This window comes from Maylandia zebra, linkage group LG14 (genome assembly GCF_041146795.1).
Source record: "Maylandia zebra isolate NMK-2024a linkage group LG14, Mzebra_GT3a, whole genome shotgun sequence".
Classification (NCBI taxonomy): domain Eukaryota; kingdom Metazoa; phylum Chordata; class Actinopteri; order Cichliformes; family Cichlidae; genus Maylandia; species Maylandia zebra.
This window is the reverse complement of record NC_135180.1, coordinates 24,554,932-24,578,396: the sequence shown is the minus strand read 5'-3', so window position 1 is coordinate 24,578,396 and position 23,465 is coordinate 24,554,932. Positions and strand designations below refer to the sequence as shown.

Genomic DNA, 23,465 nt, shown 5'->3' with positions numbered 1-23,465 from the left:
GCCGAGCTCCAGAGAGACGCCTGGCAAATATAATACAAGAAGCTGATTTTTAAGAGCGAGTGGTAAAATAACCTGTAATTTTTGTGATGAAATAAAACATGATTTGATGACTGCAACTGCAGTTTTTTCTCTCTCTCTGTCGGTGAATTATGTGCATGATATGAATTTAAAATCATCCAGAAGTCCGTGGTCTGAGTTATTGAATTAAACAGGTATGTCATTACAGCCTTCAGTATAAACGGTTGGTTGCAGTATTTTCCTCACTGTTCTGCAGTGGGATTGGGCCCTGATGTAAATACAGTGTTTGCAGATTTCACACTAATTTTGTACATTTCACTCCCCATCTGTTGGAGTTGCATTAGAAAGTCTTGCTGTTGTTTTAATATAATGTGCTGCTAATGTAGATATAGGCATGTACTATTTTTTCACTCTAACAAAGCAGATATGAATTCCTCATTTAAATCAGCCTAGTCATCTGACTGAAACAAAGCAAGATGCTCTCTAACAGTGGAGTTTCCCCCATCCTTCCTCTTCCATTTGGAACAAGCAGCACAATGTAATGTAGTGACAGAGGCTAAGATGTGAAGACAGCAACAAAAAGTTTTAAAAAACAAGAGTGAGTGTTATTCTTCCTCTGTGAATGTGGGGCACAAAAAGCCTAGAGGAGAAGAGCTAAGTAAATGTCAGCTACGCCTTTTTTCCCCTCTCTCTCTGACGCACACACATGCACACGTCTATCACAATCTCACACCCTACCAATAGCTCATGTACTCCTGGGCTTATAATATACCACTGTGCCCACTCACACGCACACACATGCACAGACACACACTCACAGACACACACACTTGGCATGTGTTCTTATTTGTATTCCTGCTATCTGGAGCCTGTGTTCTCTGGCAGACACTGATATATCAATTGCATAAATATTCATACACTAGTCAGAGTGGCAAGCTTCATCAGCCTCCTCTCTTTGTGCAAGTGTGATTGCACACGAACACACAGACACACGAACACACACTCGTCGTGCACTATGGTGAAGCATTCCTAAACAATACCAACCTTGCACATGCACCCGTACAGTGAGCGAACACTGAACCCCACAGCGGGGTCTTTCATCACAAGCTAATGAACCACGTCAAGTCTGTCACCTCATGTGCTCACACACACACACACACACACACACACACACACACACACACACACACACACACACACACACACACACACACACACACATGTTCATGTCTTATAAGATGTGTGTCTCTTTCTTCCTGTGATTGAAGCCACTTATCAATCATTTCCTGGTTGATTAATTGGTGGAGCGGCTCTACTGGCGAATTAATCACATCTGTGTGAGAGACTTTGTTTGATTAGCGTCACTGAGGAGACTGAAACCAGGACATTAGGTGGAACCCAGTATGAGCTAAAGCCTAAATTATTTACAAGACTATAGCTGTAGTCACGTTTCTCCATAAAGACTTATTCGACTTTTAGTTGGATGCTGATGCGACTTCATTAGAATGGGATAAGAACAACACCCCCACTACCCTTATTTTGTGGATAGGATTCATTAAGGTGCTGCTGTTAGACAGACCATTCAAGATCTTTGTCAGTGTGCGTTTGTCATCTCCACTCACTAACTTTCTTCCCTACATCTTCATGGCTCATTGCTCCCAAGCTTAATCTCTTTCTCTCTCACACACACACGCACGCACGCACGCACGCACGCACGCACGCAGATATATTACCACCATCTCGTCTGATCGGAAATATCAATTTGCATTTATCTAAAATTCACAACCAGCACGATGCACATTTATACACGTTACCATGTAACTCACGCTCAGGGAGACCTTGTCCTTGTTCTTTTCAGTCTCACTTTCTCCTGCTTAGATTGAATGGATGATTATGCACGTGGCCGCCATAAAGTGAAACCTGAAGTTAAAACTCTTGAGTTACTCCTCTACAACCCCCCCCCCCCCCCCACCCCCACGTTGATACATGCTCTGCTTTTATCAGACCACAAAGTGATGGAGTACAAAGCCAGCCCCATCACATTACCAGAGGAGCAAACACAATGATTTAGAGATGAAAAAAGCAAATGTGAGATAAAAGAATTTCCTGTGTTAATATGCCAAAGTGTTTATTGTTTACAGAAAATCACCATGTTATCAAAGGACAATGCTTTCACTGGGGACCTGAGGGAAACGTGATAAAAGGAAGGAAGGAAGAAGCTGTTAGAGTACACACACACACACACACACACACACACACAAACCAACTGTTCCTCCATCTCCTCTTTAAATTTATGTTGCTTCATCCAGCCAAAGATGAATGCCATCTATAAATCCAACCATGCATCTAATATTTAACTGCGCTTTAACAACCTACAACTACACTATCATACAGATTTTCACACTGAACTGCAAATGTCAAATGTTTATTGGTCATTCTACAATAAGGTTTAAGTGCAGAACTGATGCATGAACTCTTATCTGAGTGGAAATTATTTACATTTCTACTGTTGGGAAATTTTTTAAGAGCACATAATCCACTTACCCCCACAAACATCTGCGGAAATACTTAAAAAAAAAATCTGTTTACACCCTGTTAGCCACAGAGTTCACATCAGAATCAGAATACTTTATTAATCCCAGAGAGAAAACTGTTTTGTTATAGAAAAGAAGGCACTCAAAGTGCAATGTTACACTCAAATAAAATATTAAAAAGTTAAAACAATACTATGTTCAAATGAAAACAGTCTAGGCATCATTAAATGCATGGAAAGTGGAATATCACCAGAAGATTGGAAATATGTTAGTGTTGAGGCTCACACTCAGACTGACGATATGCCCCAGACTAATACACCAATAATCACGTAAATCAGGTTAAATCGCTATAATAAAATATGCCAGCATATGCACGAAATGCACAGAGAATAAGGGAACGGGGACAAGTTCAGAGAAATGCATCTCTAAAGAAATTCCACTCGATCCAAAGTTGCCTCTAATTAGTTTATAGCAAGTAGGACATAAATATAATAGCAGTCTCTGGTTTAGTTTCTTCTTTGGCATGTATTTTGAAACGATGAAAAGAGTTTTTGTGCACACTGTATATTTTATGTCAAAAATAAACAGAAAGAAAGGTTGCTTTAACATTTCATTCCTGGTTTATTTGTTTGGTAGTAGTATAAACACTAAATGCAGATTTATGAATTGTGGGGAAAGCAAATCAATAATAAAAGAAGCTTTAATAGAAGAAATCGGGCAGTAATTGGCCTTTTTCCATCAGTCTCCAAACAATTCTATGCTGATTTAATGCTGCACACAGCGTGAGCCAGCAAACAGGGCAATGGAGGGAGTTTGTTATCACAGAATCTAGTCAAAATAACACCACTATGCAAAATACGACTCCAGTAAAATTAGAACAAGCTCATTTCAGCAGCCATGTGGAGAATTTAGATCATGGAAAGGAACAAACTGATATGATTGTCCAACGTCTGTGACCCAGGTGCTAAAGTGAGTTTTCTGATGTTCTTGTATGAATGGTATGTGTTTGGTTGGCTGACTGAGATGTATTGTGAAAGGGCTCTGTGGAAATTATAAAGCTAAACTCTTCATGAAAGTTAAAAACCTAAATAGTGCCTTATATTGTACTTTATCTGCTGATGTGGTTCTCCTATCCGAACGATCTTATTCTGTGGCTGCTTCTTCCACTTCTGCTGCCTACGGTGTGCAGCAGGGTTCAGTTTTGGGGCCTGTATTGTTTCTGTTCCACCTGTTTCTTCTTCAGTTCATTTTTAATGCATCTACTGTATTTTAAGATGTTTCTAAGCTACAGATCCTCTGTGGGTGCTTAGAATCTATTAAAAAGTTGGATAGCACACCATTTTCTCCAAATTAATGACAAAAACAGAAACCCTTCTTTGGGCCCCAAACAGATTTATGCCTAGTGTAATGACACTCTAGGTCCTTTTGCAATTGTTGCCAAGTCTTCCACGAGGAACATTGGAGGTGACTATTTTTACCTTGGATGTTCATATTAAATCTCTGCTACATTCTTGTTTTTACTCACTTGAACTCACTTGGTCTGAAATGAAGATTGTTGTTAATGCCTTCATTTCATTGTATTCTGATTACTGTAATTCTCTGTTCACTTGTCTTAACAGAAACTCCTTGTAATGTTTGCGGGTTCCCAGATAGTTTTCTACATGTCCACATGTCACACAGATGTTGTACTGTTGTATTGGCTCCCCATGAACTTCACCGTCCTGTGTAAGATTCTGGTTTTGACATTTAGAGCACCTCATGGACAAGCACCAGCATACATCAATGAACTTTTACATCAACATTACCCCCAGCAAGACCCTGAGATCATGTAAGGCAGAGAACTAAAAATGACAGAGCTTTTGCAACAGTGCCCACCTGAACCTTATTTTTTTTAAGTGTTTTTTGAATAGATTTTTACTTTTACAGTTGTGCAAAATAATATTAATTGTGTCAGACCCTTTTGGATTTTTATATTAATGTAAAATGAAGTTAAACCTATTTTCAAATTGTATAATCAGGATTTTAAAAAAAACTATAAAAAAATTCATTAACAGATGATTTGACCCACTGATTCAGCTCTAAACATAACATCTCTGACATTCAGTGATTATTGAAATGCAGGTTGAGTTGTTGAAGTCGTTTTCATTCTGAAAGACTTTTGTCACCACAAGGCACACTGCAGCACGCTCCAAATGCCAAGTGCTGCTTCCGCCATCCTGAGTCAACAGCTTCCTGGACTCCATTCATCCCTTCCTGTGTCCATCCATTCATGACTGCTCTCATCTCCATACAGCTGGCTTTTTTGGCACAACAACTCTTTCAATTAAACAACAATGCAGAAAACAACCCAACAGTGGGTCCGTGGTGCAAACTAACTATTTCCATATTTCATGTGCACCTAATTTTCATGCACATACGGCACACTGAGAACCAGCAGGCAGTAGGCTTATAATTGGGGCACCCATAAATAAGATAGAGAGCAACACCTGGATTTCTGCTGATTTGTTTTGCAGGAGATGCATGTGTAAATAAACTGGTGGCATTTCATTTTAATAACGCTGTACTCTGCTGGTGTCATCTCGCCTTCTTTCACCTTTAAATAACTTCTTCGCACTCTAATTCCAGAGATTCGGTCTGCTTTTCCTTCTCAACTTTCTCTAGATTCAGAATATTTTAAATGTGGCAGATGCAAGAAACTGTCTCTCTCCTCTATCTCAGTCTGACTAGTGACAGAAAGAAAAAAGCCACTGAAGACAGCATCGTCCTACACCAGTGTAGGTATACAGTGCTCTGAGTACGATGTTGCCCCTAATTGATTTCTTATTTGTTTTTTTGTTCATATTTGTCACACTTATGTTACAAATCAAATAAGCTTAATATCTGACAAAGGTAATGGGTATAAATACAAAATGTTTTTAAATGACAATTTCATTTATTAAGGGGAAAAAAAAAGTTAGCCAAACCTACTTGGCCCTGTGTAAAAAAAGTAATTGCCCCCCTCATTAAATATCAAATTACCCGTGATTTACCACATTTTATTGAAAGATGAGTTCAATTTCACTAGCCACACCCGAGCCGAGAGGAGATTAGTGCCACACCGACTGCATAAAGTGTTTTGCTGCCAAGAGTGGAACAACCAGTTATTATGTTTAAGGGGTAATTACCTCTTCTCATGGGGGCCAGGTAGGCTTTTGATAGATTTGCTCCTTTAAAATGAAATAAAACATTGATAAACATATATATTTTTTAAATATTAAAATGTGTTTGCTCATCTGAAACATGTACATGTGACAAATATACTCACAGTTAAAAGTTATCAAACAACACCAGTCCTAACCTCTGTCCTGTTCATAATTCAGTGCAATGCCAAGCATTTGACTTTCCTTTACAAAAGTCCAAAGAATTGCTTCCAAGTGCCTCCTCAGCTCTGCGCTCACATTCATTAGAAAGAAAAAACAAAAACAGTGATCAATGCGATGCCTGTGTGTGTGTGTGTGTGTGTGTGTGTGTGTGTGTGTGTGTGTGTGTCTCAAAAACAAAACTGGACTAGCTGATAAACATACCGATGTTCATATAGAAAAAAAGAAAAAGAAAAAAAAATCAATACTCATCTACTCCATCTGCTGCAACTCTCACAAAGCTTGCTGATGGAAATAAAAGCCTTTATGCGCGTGGTTGTATGCATCACATTGTGAGGAATGTAGACCCCTATTAATCTGAACACTGACTAAATTCAGTGGACTTTGAATATGAGGATTGTTTTGCGCATAATGAGACACGACTGCACTGTAAAGTTAAGAATACGGGACCAATAAAGCGGAAAGGAACTTAGAGAGATACATAAACTGAAGAGAAGTGCCCACTTTTGTGAGTCATGCCAAATACGAGGAGGGAGACGCAGGTAGATTGTGCATCATATTAGTCTGAATGACAGTCTTGTGGGGCATCCCCTCCCACATACTGGCACAGGATATTCTTGCTGAGAGGAACAAATGCCGGGGGAGAACCAAAAGTCTGATTCAGGATCAGTGTGTCATTCAACACTAGTGTTCTTCAATCTGGAGAAAAAAACCAAGACTGAATCTGTTACAGTCTGGAAGCAACAAAACTAATTTCTCCCTGACTAAGTGACCCCACCGATGCTAATGTTTTCCCTTTATTTGTAGCTTAAACATGACTTATTCCCTCAGGTCACACTGATTTAAGAGGTAAACAGTTTAATGACAGATGAAGGGGTTGTGACGATGACACATGCAGCTCCACGATGGCTCAAAACTTCAGCATAGCCAAGTTCCCGTCCAAAATAATGAGGACAAGATGCGTAGCCAAACTCTGAACTCGGTGCCCAATTTCCAAAACAATCCTAAATGTTGCCCATTACAGCTCAAAAACTATACTGTTGCCATTTGGACCAGCCATGTTCAATAAGCTCTGCGTGGAAAGCGTCCAAAATATCTGCTTATGGCCCAGCTGATAAATTAACTTGATGCTCATAAGCTTGCCTCATGGGGAATAATTCTGGATGAACAAGCTTCTAATCATTTTTGTTAATTTTTGGTTTGCAACCTTTTGACTTTTTGCGTATTTGTTGTCATGCCTGGAGAAAGAGAGAGCTGTGGGCGTAGTGACAAAGCCAGCAGGCGCTGGGCCACCGGGCTTTGAGGTAGCCCAGTTTCCACAGCAGGTGCAGAACCATCATGGAGCAGACCCACACCGCTTTGGCCTGCTCACCATTTCCAGCCTTAGACACCGCTGCACCCCCATGGGACTGCCTGCTAAGAATAGAAGCCACCATGAGCCTCTGTCCTTCTCCATGTGTCGGTGTGTGTAGACATGCATATCCTTCAGGCTGCTCATGCTGCACATACTACAAATTGCAGAAAGACATGCTTAAAACAACTGTGACATCACCTGAGCCTTACTGAAACAGTGACTGGACTGAAACGATGACCCAGAAAAAAAAAAGACACATTACACATCTCAGTGATTCTAAGCAGTGTTTTAAAAGTCTTATGTCACTCTCAGGCTTCCCAAGCTTGCTTGCATGGAGTTTGACAAGCAGGAGGAACATGGAAGCAGTTAGTGTCCAATGTATTTGGAGTATGGCAATGGCATTTTTTTAAAAAGCACATTTCATGACATGTAAACTCAATGTACTCAACATAGAAGATCAAAACATAAAAAACATGTGCAGGTTTACAGTGCCTTAAGGCAGAATGAGGGAAAAAGTCTGGGTGTCTGACCAGATGTGGCACCATGTTTAGTCTTCTATTGTTAGGGTTAGGAACACAGATGTGGCTCTTTCACAAGTTCAACAACAAATAAAATACGCTTGTAAGACTTCGTGGCTTGATGCTTCATGCTTTCTTGACACAAATTTGGAAGTACCTCGTGCCTTCAGACAGTCTCTTCTCTGAGGCTTTCGTGGTGTTGCGCTAACATTTCAGGGATATTAATAGTGATGTGAACAAAATAAAAGAAAGACAGAAAGTGCAGAGGGAAAGGTTACATCTGTTGTTTGACTATCCATGGAGCACCTCACGCTGATGCTTTTTACTTCTTGAGAATTACAGTGGTGAGTGACGGAAGCGGAGCTTTTTCCAGCTCTTGAACACAAGTCTGTAGTTTCCATAAAGCGACCAGCAGCAATTATCCTACTTGTTCACATGAGTCAGGACTCCCTTGTATGGTGATATCAGCTCATGCTAATTGGTGTTCAGGAACAGGCATATGTACCACTGGCTTGCAGTCACTCAAGCCCAAATGCCAAAAGTCTTTCTGACAGCATACATGTACCTAAGAGGTCTCAAAGGAGCAGAATTTGTCAGCATGCCATGTGCAGTCTGTCAGTCTCTAAAAGCCAAGAGGAGACTCTGAAAAGACAGGATGCGTAGCGCTGTGCTGTCTTTGGAAACACTATAATTTACATTGTGTGTATGTGTGTGCGCATGCACGTGTTGCAAGTAAGGTGGACTCCCCTCAAGACTAGAGGAAGCAGACTCTTTAATATTTCAGAGCAGTGATAAATAAGTCAGACAGACTGCAGACAGATAAGGTGACTCTGTGGGCTGGGGCGAGGGGGTGCAGGGAGGATGACGAGGAGGGGGACAGAGGTATAAAAGCAAAGGGAAGGGGGGAAATAGATATAGCAAGGTGGCGAGAGATACACCAGGTAATAGAGCAAAAAATGAGAAGACAGGTGGAATAGCAATGGGGAAAACACAAAAGAAAAACGAGACATCACTGGCAAAAAAACAGAAGAAGAGGGGAATATCTGCTTTAAAACCTACTTTAAACATTTCAGCATACAGCGAGTATGTAATAGACAATCACACCTAAAATAGTTCAACAGATCAATCAAGTCTGTGATGCAGACGAAGAAACCCTGTCCTTCACTGTTCCCAATTCCTCCCTCACACACAACCTCCAGCTGCACCTCCAGCACGAAGCTGGAGACACTCGGGGCGAATGACAGACTTTGATTTCTGTTTCTGCGGACAAAAGGGATCACGAGGGGATCCAAAAGTGAGAAGAGATGAGTAGGTGAGGCGGAAGGAAGGGGGGGAGTGGATGCAGCGATGGAAGGGAGGGGACGAGAGGGAGAGAAAACAGAGACAGTTACTGTAGGGAAAGGTCAACAGAGGCACAGAGCAAGTGTGAGAGAGGAGATGAAAAACAGGCCGAAAGAGGTGGAAAAGTACGGCATGCTTTCTTGAGGGGGAGGAACTGCCCCATGGTGCCGTGGCCTTCGGTCTGGCAGACTTATGATCAAAAGATGATAAAGCTCCACTGGCACTTCAGCCTTGTAACTTGCTATGTTTAGCTTCTGTCAGCTCTTTGCTTCAGACAGATTCCTTAAGTCTGTGAACCTACATAGACATGGTGCAAACAGGAGTTTTGCTGCCGTCCTGGAAAATCTTTAGGCTCCGAGCAAGGCACTGCCTTTCAGCCCATCCGGTTTTATCCTCATCTCCTTTGAAAGAAATAGTTTCTTGCCCGCCTTTTCTCCACCTCCAAACAGCAGCTTTAAGCTCCCTCTTCCACTATCTTCACTTATACTTCTGTAAGCCAGGAGCATTTTTATTTGTCTGTCAGTCCCTCTCATCTCCGCAACTCTCTCCCTCTCTTTCTGTCCTCCTTCTCTCTCCTTCCCTAAATAAAGGCACATTTCAACCAAGCCATTATTTTCCCCTTTTTTCTCTCACTCTCAATAAAGCATCTCTCCCCTTCTGAGCAGCATTAGTATAGCTACCAGCTCTGCTTCTGGATAAACTCATTAAATCAACTCAGGAAGAAGGCAACATACATATTTCTCTGGGTAAGATGAAGGTACTAGACGGTTAAGCAGATACAGGGTTAGAGAAATCTAAAAAAAAAAGGCCCCCCAGAAAGGAAAAGATAGCTTAATTGAACAATTAAACACATACAAATGATCAGGATGTGGATGATGTAAAAAAAGAATAAGAATCCACAGAGAGAATTTAATCCCACTATCCCCAGTGGGATTATGGTAAATCTAACCTGCCCTGCTGTCTCTTCTGCTCCTTATAGCCTCAGCTCAGAGTTGAAGAGTGCAGGGATCCTGTGAGCCTTGAGGTGTTAGCATTATCCCTATAAGGTTCCTCTGCACCACAGTAATCAATTACTATTCCTGCTTATCTGCCTCTAAAACTACCCATCCATCCAAAGCCATCACCAGCCCATGATCCAGAGCACAGGGAAGGAAAGATCCTTTAATCGACACACAGGATGTGATGTGTTTGAATAGCATTCTGCAAAACTTTTTAGGCAAACTACTAAAATGAGACTTAAAAGACCATAAATAGTATGTTAAATAAAAAAGGATTTGAAGTTATATTTTGCATAACAGATTTGCTCTCGGTCAATCATCAGAGTGAGGCAGCAGTACATGATTGTTCCAAGGATTTCAGAAAACTGGCCACAGAATGAATCTGAGAGTGATCAGACGCCTCTCTGATTGTGTCACATAAATCAAGGGCAAGAAAACTAAACTTTCCAACAACAGTGAAATGTTTGTCCTGTTTGGCAGTGTACCAGTGGATGTGGCAGTATGCAGTCATCACATTGCCACAGTTTAATTTATATTATTCCAATAACTATTTTGGGGCCAATGACTCGCCAAAACCACACTAAAAATCAGAAAGACACAAACACTCTGGATCAAGGTCCTTCACTGTGAAGATCTGTTGTTTTTAAATCTGAATGATTACTTGGGTGGTAAAATAAACGAAGCAATATCAAAACCTTTGAACATTTGTAACCCTTTCATTTTTCCATTTGGGTACATTGGCTGAAGTGTACGCCTTCACACTTTTTAATATTCATTGTTTTCAAACTTGTAGCTTTACTTATTAAGTCTGCGTCATCAATCAACATGTTATCCATTTGAAAGCTGTATGTTGCAATTTCAGGGCAGCACAGTAGTTAGCACTGCTGGATCCCACAGTGGGTTTGAATCCACCTCTTGGCCTGGGTCTTTCTGCGTGGAGTTTGCGTGTTCTCCCCATGTCCCCATGGCTTCCCCACAGTCCAAAGGCATGCAGTTAGCAGGGTTAGGTTAACTGGTGATAATAAATTGGCTGCAGGTGTGAATGTGAGCGCAAATGGTTGTCTGTCTTTCTGTGCCCTGCTACCAACTGGTGACCTGTCCAGGGTGTACACTGCCTCTTGAACTACGGCAACTGGAATAGGCTCCAGCTGCCCCCTGCGACCCTGAACAGGAAAAGAGGAAGAAAGTAATAGATGGATGTTTTCAGTTCCACATTAGTATTAAATGCTGGTACATACTGAGATGTAAAGCAATGATAGTTTTAAACAAGAAAAAAGCCATGACATTTTTTATAACAGAAAGCACTTAGTGCTGTTATAAAAAATGAAGCTAATTTAGGTCACTAGGGTTAGAGGATATCACCAACCTGTTTCAGACTCTCTGAATGAGACCAACAACACCTCATGAGGCTTCATATATGCACTCAGTAGCTCACACTTCCACAGACAGGCTACGTGCAGGCCTTGCTCTAAACTTGCAGTGCCCTTCAGTCCCTGCTGGCATGCTTTAAGATTACACAAACAAAAAAGGTCAGACCAATAAAGATTGGAATTAACTCGCAATCCTATTGGAAGATTACGTTTATTTATTGCAGTTACTCTAATGAACATGTACACGTTTCCCCAGTCTGTTTACAAAAAAGCCTCAATCTGCTTCTTTACCCTTCTACACCGTCTTCATTTTTCCCTTCCAATTATATCTTCAACCTCATCTGTTTGCTCTTTAGAATAAACAACTTCATCTAAAGATTGCAGAGCAGATTGTTCACCCAAAAGCCTTACTAGTTTTAGATTAGTGCCTCCTTTTCTTTTTTTTCTTTTTTTTAACAGGAAACTCATTGAGGAGCGTTGTGCAGGGGGAATGAGGGGAAAAAAATCCTACGATCATGAATCTCAAAGGGCCATAATCAAGATTTCATGGCAGAGATCCAGCAAGACCCTGATATACAAACATAGATCGTCTGCCTGGGAATGAATGGACATCACACACACACACAAATGTGTGCATAACGTCCCTCTGCCTCCCAATTTTAATCACAAGCACAAGTTAATGACATTCTGTGGAGTCTGGTCTTTTTTATCATATCCCATGAGCTTTTCTTATAGCATAAATTAAAGACAACCTGGCTCAGGATTGGTTCACCGCCGGGTTTATTCCAAGGTTTGTAGCTCACCGTTCTTCCCCTGAATAGAAACCATGTGTAATAATCAAGCATTCATATCAGCTGCATTCCTTTTGTCTGGGTAGATCCAGTATGTGTGCAGCACATGTGTTTGGCAGACCGTCTGCAGCATGCTAACTTTAAATATACACACACCGACAGAAAAAGAAAAAAACAATTCAAATTGAGATAGGGGAGAAATCTCATTTTATAAATAAAAAAAACAAACCATTCAGTCTTTTATGGGCAACAAGGATTAAGTGGTTAACTCTGTGTTGCCTCACAACAACAAGGCTGGGGCCTTTCTGTGTGGAGTTTGCATGTTCTCCCTGTGGGTTTCTTCCAGGTAAGCTAATTTCATCCCAGGTAAATTGGTGGATGTGAGAGTGTGCGGTGGCCTGTCGCCCTATTTCACCCAAATGGGTAGATCCAGCCTTCCTGCAACCCTGAGCTGGTTAAGAAAATTGCTTAATGGTTTGACAGTTTGTTATGAGTGACCTTGGAAGCTTAAAAATTATCTAAGTTGGCTCACTCCACATCTGGGCATTTATACTGATAAGAGGCAGTGGCACACATCCAGCAGGCCTGTTTTCTTTTTAGGAGGATGCACCTGCCCTACCCGCAGGTCCAATTGGAGGAAGAGCCACAACTGTGAGCTATACAAATATCATGGCTCAGGCTCTTTGCGCACACAATCACACCAATGTTGCTAACTCTGAACAGCTGCAGCTCGCTACCTCCTCTTAGCCAACATTCTTCTCCCGCCATCCTTCACTGCCAGCGAGCAGGCAAACTCCAACTGACTCGTCTATTTTCCCAATCACACGCAGACAAACAAACAATTGAGTAGCTGGCGCTCGCATACAGGGTTAGGCTTCTGGAGCTGGATTCAAATTGTAGACAATGCTGTGTGAGCATTTTTTCACTTCAGCGCTTTATATAACAGCCATCCACATGAACGCAGCCCCTCTCAAAAACAAAATGCAGCAGCCGGGTTCCAACCATGTGATTAGATTTAGAGACTGTTAATCACCTAGAAACACACATAAGACAGTCTAATAGCATTTTCTTTTGAGTGCTGCTGTAGGTGACCATTGTGCATTCAGAGCAAGATTTGTAGCTTTGCTATGTTTGAAACTGGATTTTAAAGCTATACTTTGAATGCATCTTTTGGTATTTAAAACTAGGGGAAAGCATCACATAGGGTAGCATTCTTGCTCACCATGAGCGTGGAAAGCAGCTGGCATGGCAGCAGGAGGGACAGGTTGACATGGCCTTGAAGACGAAGAGCTTGTGCGGCTTTCACTCACTGCCAACCCCCCTCGGAGACAGGAGGAGTTGGAAAGAGGGGATTGAAAGGGTGATAAAGGGAAAACAGGGTGACAGACGGGTGGTTGGGGGGGGGCTGTCACCAAAACACAACAGCTCTATTACCAAACCCACCATATAGCAACATCACAGCTCAGACTAGCCCTGCCTGATTAAGAGTGGGTGGGGGACAAAGAAAAGGCGAGCATCGCAAAGCTAAAACTTTGCAAATGACTCTCAAGTTGAGACCTCCTCTAAGAAGCACCACACGCACAGCGTGATGTCATGTGACGTGTTCGTGTGAAAGGTGACCTTGTGGCCTCTTTCTGCTTGGAGGAAGCTGTATATTTAGTTGGTGGGGTTTAGCTGAAGTGTTTGACAGCAAGGGTGTTAAATTATTGAGTAGTCAGTGCCAGCAGGGAAGGATGGCACACTGAGGCTGAAGAAGGTCCTCTTATCTGGTGCTACATGCTGTTGGCAAACACATACACACACGCACAGTCCTGACACACAAGTACACACACCCATCAAACCTGAGAAATATATTTTTTAATATTTTACTAAATGCTCTTATCTTTTAAAGAGAGTGGAAGGGTTTAAGGCTATGCAGAGGCAAAGAAAATGTTAGTACAATTGAAAGACTGTACTAACATTTATTTCATGTAAAATGATGACAGAGGACAAGAGGAGATTACAGATGTTTACTCCAGGGCCAAACATTTAGGCTAGCTGACAGGCAGCAGCCTCATTCATTCATTTATTTGCTGCGTTTCACTCCTTGAATCCACTCCTCAGTCGCTCCCTGACAGTCTTGTCACCACAAATAAGGCGAACCTGACTACCCGGGACAAATTACCAAAAGGTCAGAAGACTTTTCGGCAGAACTCTCTGGCTGTCTGTTCTCTCCACTGCTGCACAAGTATTTTCCGAGAGAGCATGACCTCCCTGTACTCTCCACTTTCTGCTTCACTTGAATTCAAGGAGGGGCTGAAATGTTGCGTGTCAGCTTTCATCACAAGTGACAGAACTGGGTACAACAGGGTAAGAGTAATAATGAGCAGTCATACTGATTAGAATTAGATCCATTTCTCTCTTTTAAAAAAAAAAAAAAAAGTTTAATAAAAGCAGTTTATGATGCAGTTTAAGAGCTGCTGCTAATGCTTTAGCCTCATCGGACTTCCAGAAAAGACTACAGCAGCACCACTGCACTCTGAATCCAATTATTTCCAATGGCTTGCACTGGGCTACGATGGTCTGTCAGTGCACTGATCAAAGGGCTAGTTGAACTTTGACCACTGCGCGCTGTGACTAATACCCAAGCGGTCAATAGAAACAAGGCTTCCAGTTGGACGTCAATAGACCAAAGTGGAGAAAAGCTGATATTGTGTGCCTGAATTCCCTGAATTAAACTGCACTGGTTTGCTTTATTTTTTAAACCCTGTTAGTAAAGTCCCATCTTGGAAAGATGTTTTAAAGATGTCAGGTTGCTTGTTGATGGTAGGCAATCTTTTTATTTAGAGACAACTTAAGCTTGTTTGTATGTAGCTCAGTAGCTCTATAGTTTAAAGTTTTCTTAAAAGCTAAAAAAACTGAGTGTTTGATGTGACAACACTGTTCAGACTTCTTCGCTTATGGAGGAGTGGTTATAAAACAACAAACCTTCAAGTTAAATTTCATTTTGGAGAGACTACAAAATCGCAGCGAGCCAAATCTACCGTGTAGGGCGGGTGGTGATCAAAGACTATACTCATGTGGCCAAAACAGCATAAAATTTTAGGACATTACAGAAGAGCTTTGCACCATCTTACCATCTGGAGTGAATTCTCAGTGCACAACTCCATGACTGATTTGACGTTTAAAAGAGATTAGCATTTCCTTCTCGGCATAACCTAGCTGTCATCAGCTGTCATGGTCATTGATTTGAAGGTCTGTTAATTTGACACTAAAGGTTTCCCTTTCTGAACAAGTTTGAGGTCTACAAGTCGGCTACAAGCAGTCCGAGGAGACGACCTTCGAGGAGAGAACAGCCAAATTTAAATACAGTATGGTTTTTGGTTTTTTTTATGTGCAAAGTAACAGAATTTTATCATTGCAACTTGTATTTAGAAGACGAGCATGAGGGTTTTTCAAATGTTTCCCTGTTTTGCTCAGCTCTGGCTTCCCCAGCGTACCGAACCCAGGAGCAAGCACAGCAAATTGTATCTGAAATCCACATGACTCTCAATAGTGTGTTCCAGCATGCAAACAGCACAGTGGGCAATGGGCTGGCTGGCAGAACCGGTGCACCACATGAGACAAACTTATATCTGAAGTCTGCAATGACTGATTTATTGTCAGCGTTGGCACTATTTTCACACACTAGTTTCCATTTACTCTTGCTTTAGAGCTGTTTTGGGCAAAATCCTGAAGAAAATGCTGCTTTCCTTAGCTGCTAGACATCAGCTGTACTGTCCAGTTAGGGCTTTTTTTGTTTGCCCAAAAGCACCACTGATGAGAGCAGTGTAAGTGAACCAAAAAGTTGAACTATTAAAAGCTCAGAAGAGCAGAGGTGAATAAAACACTTGTGCAATTCCTTTAACATAATAATACTTAATATAGCTGATTACAACCTTTTGATTGTTTGCATTCAGCATTATTCATGTGACACTGGAGCATGCTTAGTGTGTTATATAAACTTTATGAGTGTACTTGATGTGAAGCAGGCGGTTCTTCTTAATAGGTTTTTGGTGAATTTGAGCTTCTTGCTCAAGTCTTCTCTCTCTCTAACATCAAACTGCCCCTCTCTCCAACTGCGTCCTCTGCAAGCTTGCAACACACACATGAATATTCATACGCCCAGGCACATGTTGGTGTCCTTGGTCTTGCTACTCCTTCTCGCTCTCTCTATTTGCTCTCTCTCTCTCTAATCCTGTAAAGCCAACAGTGCAATTAGTCACATGCCGAGTCTTCTTTCATCTCTCCAGTGAGAGTGAGCTCAGGAGAAATTCAAACGGCTCAGTATCTACCCTTCTGGGGTAAAACACAAACATGTACATAGCCGCATTAAAATACCTCAAATTCAAACAACAGCTTGTCTGACTATAACGTGTCCTTGGGGTTTAAAAGGTGAACCATCATCGATCCCTTTTAAAAGTCTTGTCTTCTTTGCAACTCAAGGAACTGCACTAAACTTGAAAGCAAGTTTAGCCTTAAACTGAAGCAAAGGTAAACTCAGGACAAGCTAAGACTGAAAGGAGTCCTCTAAAAATGATCACCGTCCCTGTGGTTTCGACGTTATTTGTGCTTCTTTGCTCTGAACTCGCCGCAGTCACCTCCTTCACAGTTAGGAGCCGTATCTATCACAACCCACTCACAAACTCCACTGATCGAAACAGCATGAGAGAGCGAGCTGTGATGGAAATCCACAGAACAAAAACTTAAAAGGATAGGGAAACAGACGGCAAGAGAAAGCCCCCGCATTCAGGTTAAACAGGCTTATAGTTAATGTCTTCTCTATGCTCTACAGTTAAGGTAATTTTGCACTGCCTGAAGCCACAACCTGAGAGTGAGACGGGGAGGAGTGAAGTATGGCTCACTCTCTACATCCTGGTAAAGGAACAAATGGCTCATGTTGCCATTAAATGGACAGAGAGCCCAGGGTTATCACTTTCATGCAGGTTATTCCCACGTGTCAGCTAAAAATCAATCTCCATTTAACTGATAAATCTCCTCACTGAGCCAGTATCTAATATGACTGGGACAGCCGAAGGTATGCTCACATTAAACACCGATTTTTAACACTTTGGAAATTGAATTTGCATTGTGTGTGTGTGTGTGTGTGTGTGTGTGTGTGTGTGTGTGTGTGTGTGTGTGTGTGTGTGTGTGTGTGTGTGTGTGTGTGATGCAAAAAGATAATGAAAGAAAAAAGGAGATTTCCAGATGTTATCAATCGCTCACTGATAATTTATTTATCTGGTAGTAAACTGATTGGTTCCAGTGAATTGGCAGAACATCAACAGAGTCAAACGAATGAAGACATCCATCTTCTGTTGCTACCTTCTATCCTCCAACCGGCTGAAAACGAACCGCAGTACAGGCTGGCCATCTGAATTCATCTTAATTTGGCATATGATGTGCTTTTCGGAAGAATGCACAGATAGCAACATTAAAGAAATGGCTCACGCTCTAAACTTAATTTATCATGAAGTGAGAAAAAGCACAAAGGAAGACTTGGAGGTTCTGTAACTGGGAAAAAGATGGCAGACAAAGAACGGCAGTGAGCTTGTCAACATCCTGAAAGAGTAATCAGAGCGATGATGATGTGAACCGCCACTTTGACTCAGAACTTTTAGAATAAAAATCAGAGCAAAAACAGGAAGTAAACACTGCCTTGAGTGGAAGTTATCAGCTTTATATTCGGGCAGCCATATGCACAAGTAATCATGTTATCACGGGTGGGCAGACCTTTTATTGTATCAAATCATGCACTCATTCACTACTTGCATTCAGGCAATTCTATGAAAGTCTTGTATTGTGAGCTCTTTGGCTAAACACAAAAACTATTGGACACTTGGACAGCGCAGTTTGGTAATATAAAAACAAATTTTGCAGCCATTTACATTTGGATGCACCAATCTTCTTCCTCTCACCTGTCTATGTTTTTATGGTTTTCTTTCTATTCCATGCTTGGGTAATGACCATCAGTTGTACGCTACTTCTTGTGAGGCCTTGTACCATACTTTGCGTCTACTGAAACGGCCTAAGTAATTCACTACACAGATCCAGTCATGTGAAAAGTAAAGTTTCTCACCGGACTCCTGAGAGAAACAAAGTACATCCATACTGCAGCCAGGTAAACTGCACCTCTAGAAAAGTGGAAGGTTTGGTAAGCTTGCTGTTCTGGAGCATTTAGTTTACGGTTAAAACTAAGCTACAATCTTCCCAGGAATGGGCATCCCCAAAAACTCAGACCGTGCAATGTTCAGAGGGCATGTTTAAAGTTCATGACAGCAGAATCAGAAAAAGACTGAACAAGTGTGGCTTGTTTGGACAGCTTCTCTAAAAAGAACATGGCACCCTGGCATAGGTTTACAAAGCTGCATCTGATTAAACCACAAGATACTGTATCTGGAGCAACATCCTTTGGACAGCTGAGACCAACTTGGAGACGTTTGCTGTAATGCAGAATGTCTGATTTGGAGAAAACCAAACACAGCATGTGAGCACAAACACCTCATACCAGCTGTCAAGCATGGTAGTAGAGGAGCTACGATTGCCACCTTGCAGTCACCAAGTCTGAACATGAACTCCTCTGTATACTAAAGTATTCTAGAGTTTCTCGTGAGACCATATTTCTCACAGATAAAGGTTGTGCTAGCACGACAATTATCCCAAGCACACCAGCAAATCTGCAACAGAATATTTGAAAAAGAAAAGAATAAAAATGTTGCAATGAGCCAGTAAAAAAGTCCAGACCTCAACCTGACTGAAATGTTGTGGTGGGGCTTTAAGAGAGCTGCGTATAAACAAATGCCTACAAACCTCAATGAACTGAAGCAATCCTGCAAATAAGACTGGGGAAAAAAAATCCTCCACAATGATGTGAGACACTGATAAAGTCATGCAAAAAACAACTGGTTCAAGTTAATGCTGCTAAATAGTGGTTCTGTGAGCTAATCACAAGGTATAGATAAGAAGCAGTTTCTCCACAGGACTCTATCATGTCAGGTGAAAACCATTTTACATGACTGTAAATAAAGAGCAATTATGGATGCAGCTTTTTAATTCAGTTTGACTTTTTGGAGAACAGCTATGCAAGCTGTTTGAAGCTTACTGCCTGCCTTTTCCAGCTACATCACTAAAAGCAGGAATGAGAAAGATACCAATCTTGTACTGATCAATTTCTTGGCAAGAAAGCATCTGTTTGCCTGTCAATAATAGGATACAGTAATTACAAGAGCGTTTAGTGCCTGCCCTCACTCACAGCACCGGTACATGCATTAACAATAACGGATTGCAGGAAGAAATTGAAAGCTTTGTGAAGCCAAGATGATGAATCAATATTATAAATACTAACCAGAGCTGGTATGCAGGTAAACTGTCAGCTGTTCTGATAAATCCTTCAATGTCCTTTTTCTTTAAAAAGACAGACATCACACACACATGTAGCCTCTTAGTAATGGGCATTGGCTGCTTTTCTTTATGTTATGGAATTATCACGTTTTTTACCTGACTTGGACATCAACACAGGCCACTTTTTTTTAAATTTCCTGTAATTAAATAGTTATCAGTTAACATTAATCAATTATATAACATAACCACTGGTGGCAGCCTTTATTGTAGTTTAAACTACAATTTCCTCCTCTGAGTTGATTGTATTTCTCTATTTTAGCATGCTCACACCCCAGTGAAAGTGGACTTTACATTTTTGTCCATTATGGGATTTGTAAACATCCAAGAAGGGCTAAAGTCTTGGATGCTAAAAAGATGCTGGCACAAGTCCGACATTGCTTTAATGACTGTGTATATGTGGCCTGGATGAGCAGAGTGTGTGCGCATACGTGCGTGTGTAAAGAAATTGAAGCATTTGACACCTCACTAACAAGCCAGCTGAGACAGCCAGTATCCTGACGCTGCCTTGGGCCACACAGCATCACTCCGCTTAATGCCCTCTGGCTAAATAAATAAGTATAAAAATATCTACATCCACCAAAGAGAGGAAGTTTTTTATGTTTATTTATTTATTTATTTTCCGAAGGCTGCTGACTGGAAACCATTTTCCACACTTCAAAAGAGGGCGTGGGAATAAACCGATGCCCATGGACATGCAACGATAAAGCAGACTCTCACATCCAAAGGCAAATCCTAAGCATCTCTTCTCGCTCTTCCCACTCGCCACCGATGCTCTCCCACCCGTTTTCTCTCTTTTTTTCCCTTGGCAGATCAACAAACATATCTCCTACTTATTTTTCTTAAACACATGTATGGTGAGCTGTGGCAGCGCTAACAGGTTAGGCCACTGATCGCTAAAAATGAACTCCACAGAGGAGGGAAGGAAGCCATGAGGGGAAACCCAATCCAATGACCACTTTTGGTCAAAAAGCTGCAGCATCCAGCGTTGCGGCCTAAAATTTAATTTCCCCTAGTAGAAAAGCCACCTCGATGCCTTTAGCTGCCTATTTTTAGTATGTTATCATTTAGCCTCAATCAGAGTACAGCAGTCAACCTCAGGAGTGAAGATTGTTGCAGTGAGACAATAAAATTTTTTTAAAAAAGCACTGAGCTCCACCAGAAGTGGCTCATCAGAATGAAGAGAAGAGAAGAGAAGAGAAGAGAAGAGAAGAGAAGAGAAGAGAAGAGAAGAGAAGAGAAGAGAAGAGTCTATTGGAGTTTATGTTTCTTCTTCTTCTTTCTATTTGGTGGCTCTGTTGCATCAGCACTGTCAGCTGAGGGCACAGTCGAAGCCTCAGAAAACAATGCCCGAGCAGAGGCATGCTTCGACTTCATAATAAATCAGTGTTTTCATGTTCCCGCCTGACTGTGGCATCATGTCAAATGCTCTTTGTCCCTTTAACTGACAGCACTTTTTAAGGGTCTCATTGTGAGCTGCTTTGTCAGGCTGTTGCCTCGATGCCCTGACATTAATTAGCACCAAGGAAGCAGAAAGCAAAGGAGAACGGCTGTAACCAGCGGACTAGTGATCGATGTCATCTGTGTTTTTCCTCACAGTATGGGGCCCCGGATAGAATCTGAAAAAAATCTGAGTTTATCCTTCTCCTTCCAGCTATAATTGTGTTAGACTATGGGGGATGCATCCCTGCTTTGGACAAACAAACCCAAGAGAGATTGTTTTTGGAGAGAAATAAGCTGGAAATAAAGAGCATGCGTTCTAAAAGAAGACTCTCTCACAGGGAGGGTGAGTGTGTTTGCAGGGCTGTAACGAGACAACCCAGAAGCCCCAGTGTCGCTGTGCCTCTGTGTGTGTGTGTATGTGTGTGTGTGTGTGTCACTTGGTTTGTCCTAATTAAAGTCATAACTTGCACCCATCAATGACACGGGACGTCAAAGTGAATCCTGCCTAATTACTCGACCTCGAGTCCCTGTCTTAAAGAGTCTCCGTGTTAACACATTCAAGACATTCATTAGTTCAGTTTCTCCTTCCCCCGAATTGCATAATCCTGAATTAGTTTGTGTTTTATTAAATTACCACAGAGACAAAAAAAAATACACAGGGTTCAAACTGAGGAAGGAAAATATCCCCTTCATCACTACACATTAACTCTATGTAACTTAATACACTGTAATAAATGATTTATGGGGTGGACTACATCGCTTTATCCGTTAGAAGTTATTTTAGGTGTATAGAAAGTAGATTTTTATCCCTCATATTTATACTTTATTTAAAAGTACAACGAGGACAGCTTTGGTTGAAATACAGAATAAGATCTCTGCTTTATTTAGTCTCATTCGTGCTTTTAATAAAGAAATAAAAGCAGGTCTAAGAAAAGGACCAGACATAACTCATTCAAACCCACACTTTAGCCCCCCTGGAGATCACTTTAATGTCCCCCTGGGTGCCCTACTCACCTCTCCTCCGTGGCCATCAAAAACCCCAAAGATTGACGGGTGACTCTTGTTGACGATGTCGGTGAGCACCTCGAACCTGTCCTCCATGTGATCTCGCCGGCCTTGGATGGAGTACACGGCCACGTTGTTACTCTTGAACTCCCAGGTCTTGGAGAACTCCGCGTCCAGGACGTCCAGCCCACCGAAGCGCTCGTTCTGCATCATCTCCGCCACTTTCCCCTTGACCATCTTGACCGCATCTCGGCTGGACTTGACGATGGTCTTCACTTCGTCCGTGTGGAAGAAGTAACTCCACAGAGCCAGGCTGATGCACAGCAAGAACAAGGTCTCCGGTCTGAGCAGAAAATAACGCATGATCCGACCTAATAGAGACAGCAGGGTCATTGTATCCTCTATCATTTATTTATTCACGCGCAGGAAATCGCGGCAGGTTGTGTGTCGCTCGCCCCCCCGCCGCAGATTTCACTCCATCGTCGCTGTTTTTGTTGTTGATGATGTTACCGTGTTTGGTTTGGTTAGCGGCGAAACATACACATTTAACCGAGCTACTCACGCCGGGAAACATTCAGGTTGTACTGGACCAACGAGTGACACTTCACTGGGACGTATCAGCGACCGAGGGGAGATAAAGGAGAAGCGCGGTGCACCGGCTGGTTCCCTCTAGCATTCAGCCCAGCAGTGAGCCACCACCAACGGCTGTCCGCTGACCATCTGCCGCGGTCCGAGAACACGGACACTCCAGGCGGGAAACAGCAGCTTCTCCCCTCCGTTTGGACTTGAGGTTAAGCCAGTGTGTTGGCTAGAGTAAAGTTGTGGGCAGAGCCTGTCCCTCCCCGGCCAGCCCTGCTACTGTTTCCAGTCCTGAAATAGCAGCCTGTGCTGAAACCCTCACATTCCCAGCTGCCACACTGGCTGCGAAGCCCCCGCTGCTGCTTTCCTAAACGGCCGTGCTGCTTTCACGTGCAGCTCGTAAAGTTCGCCTTCAAAATTGTAGGAAATAATTGCATTTAAAATATCAACACTTACCCACAGACAACGCATAGTGATACCGTTTAAATAAGGGACCCGACCCCCCCCCCCCCCCAAAACAAACAAACAAACAAACAAACAAATAAAATAAAATAAAATAAAATAAAATAAAAACCTATTCAACTGCAGCTGGTTACGTCTGAAAACAAGGTGATTAGGCGATGCAAAGAAATGTAATCTACAGCCGTTTAGATAAATAATTTAGATACATTTAGATAAATAAATAAATTAGTTAATTAATGTAATCACTTGAAAGAAAAGAACAGTTGTGTTGTGGCTA

The 23,465-nt window shown here is 41.9% G+C and overlaps 1 protein-coding gene across 1 annotated transcript in view; it reads right to left on the bottom strand.

The window, feature by feature from the left end:
* ppm1lb (protein phosphatase, Mg2+/Mn2+ dependent, 1Lb) overlaps nucleotides 1-23,100 on the bottom strand; it is a 55,766-nt gene extending 32,666 nt beyond the window's left edge. Inside the window, exon 1 of the mRNA XM_004543576.6 lies at nucleotides 22,157-23,100. Within this exon, the coding sequence (XP_004543633.1) occupies nucleotides 22,157-22,555 (399 nt within the window). The 5' untranslated portion in view covers nucleotides 22,556-23,100. The remainder of the gene's footprint in view (nucleotides 1-22,156) is intronic.
* Between the last annotated feature and the right edge of the window lie 365 nt (nucleotides 23,101-23,465).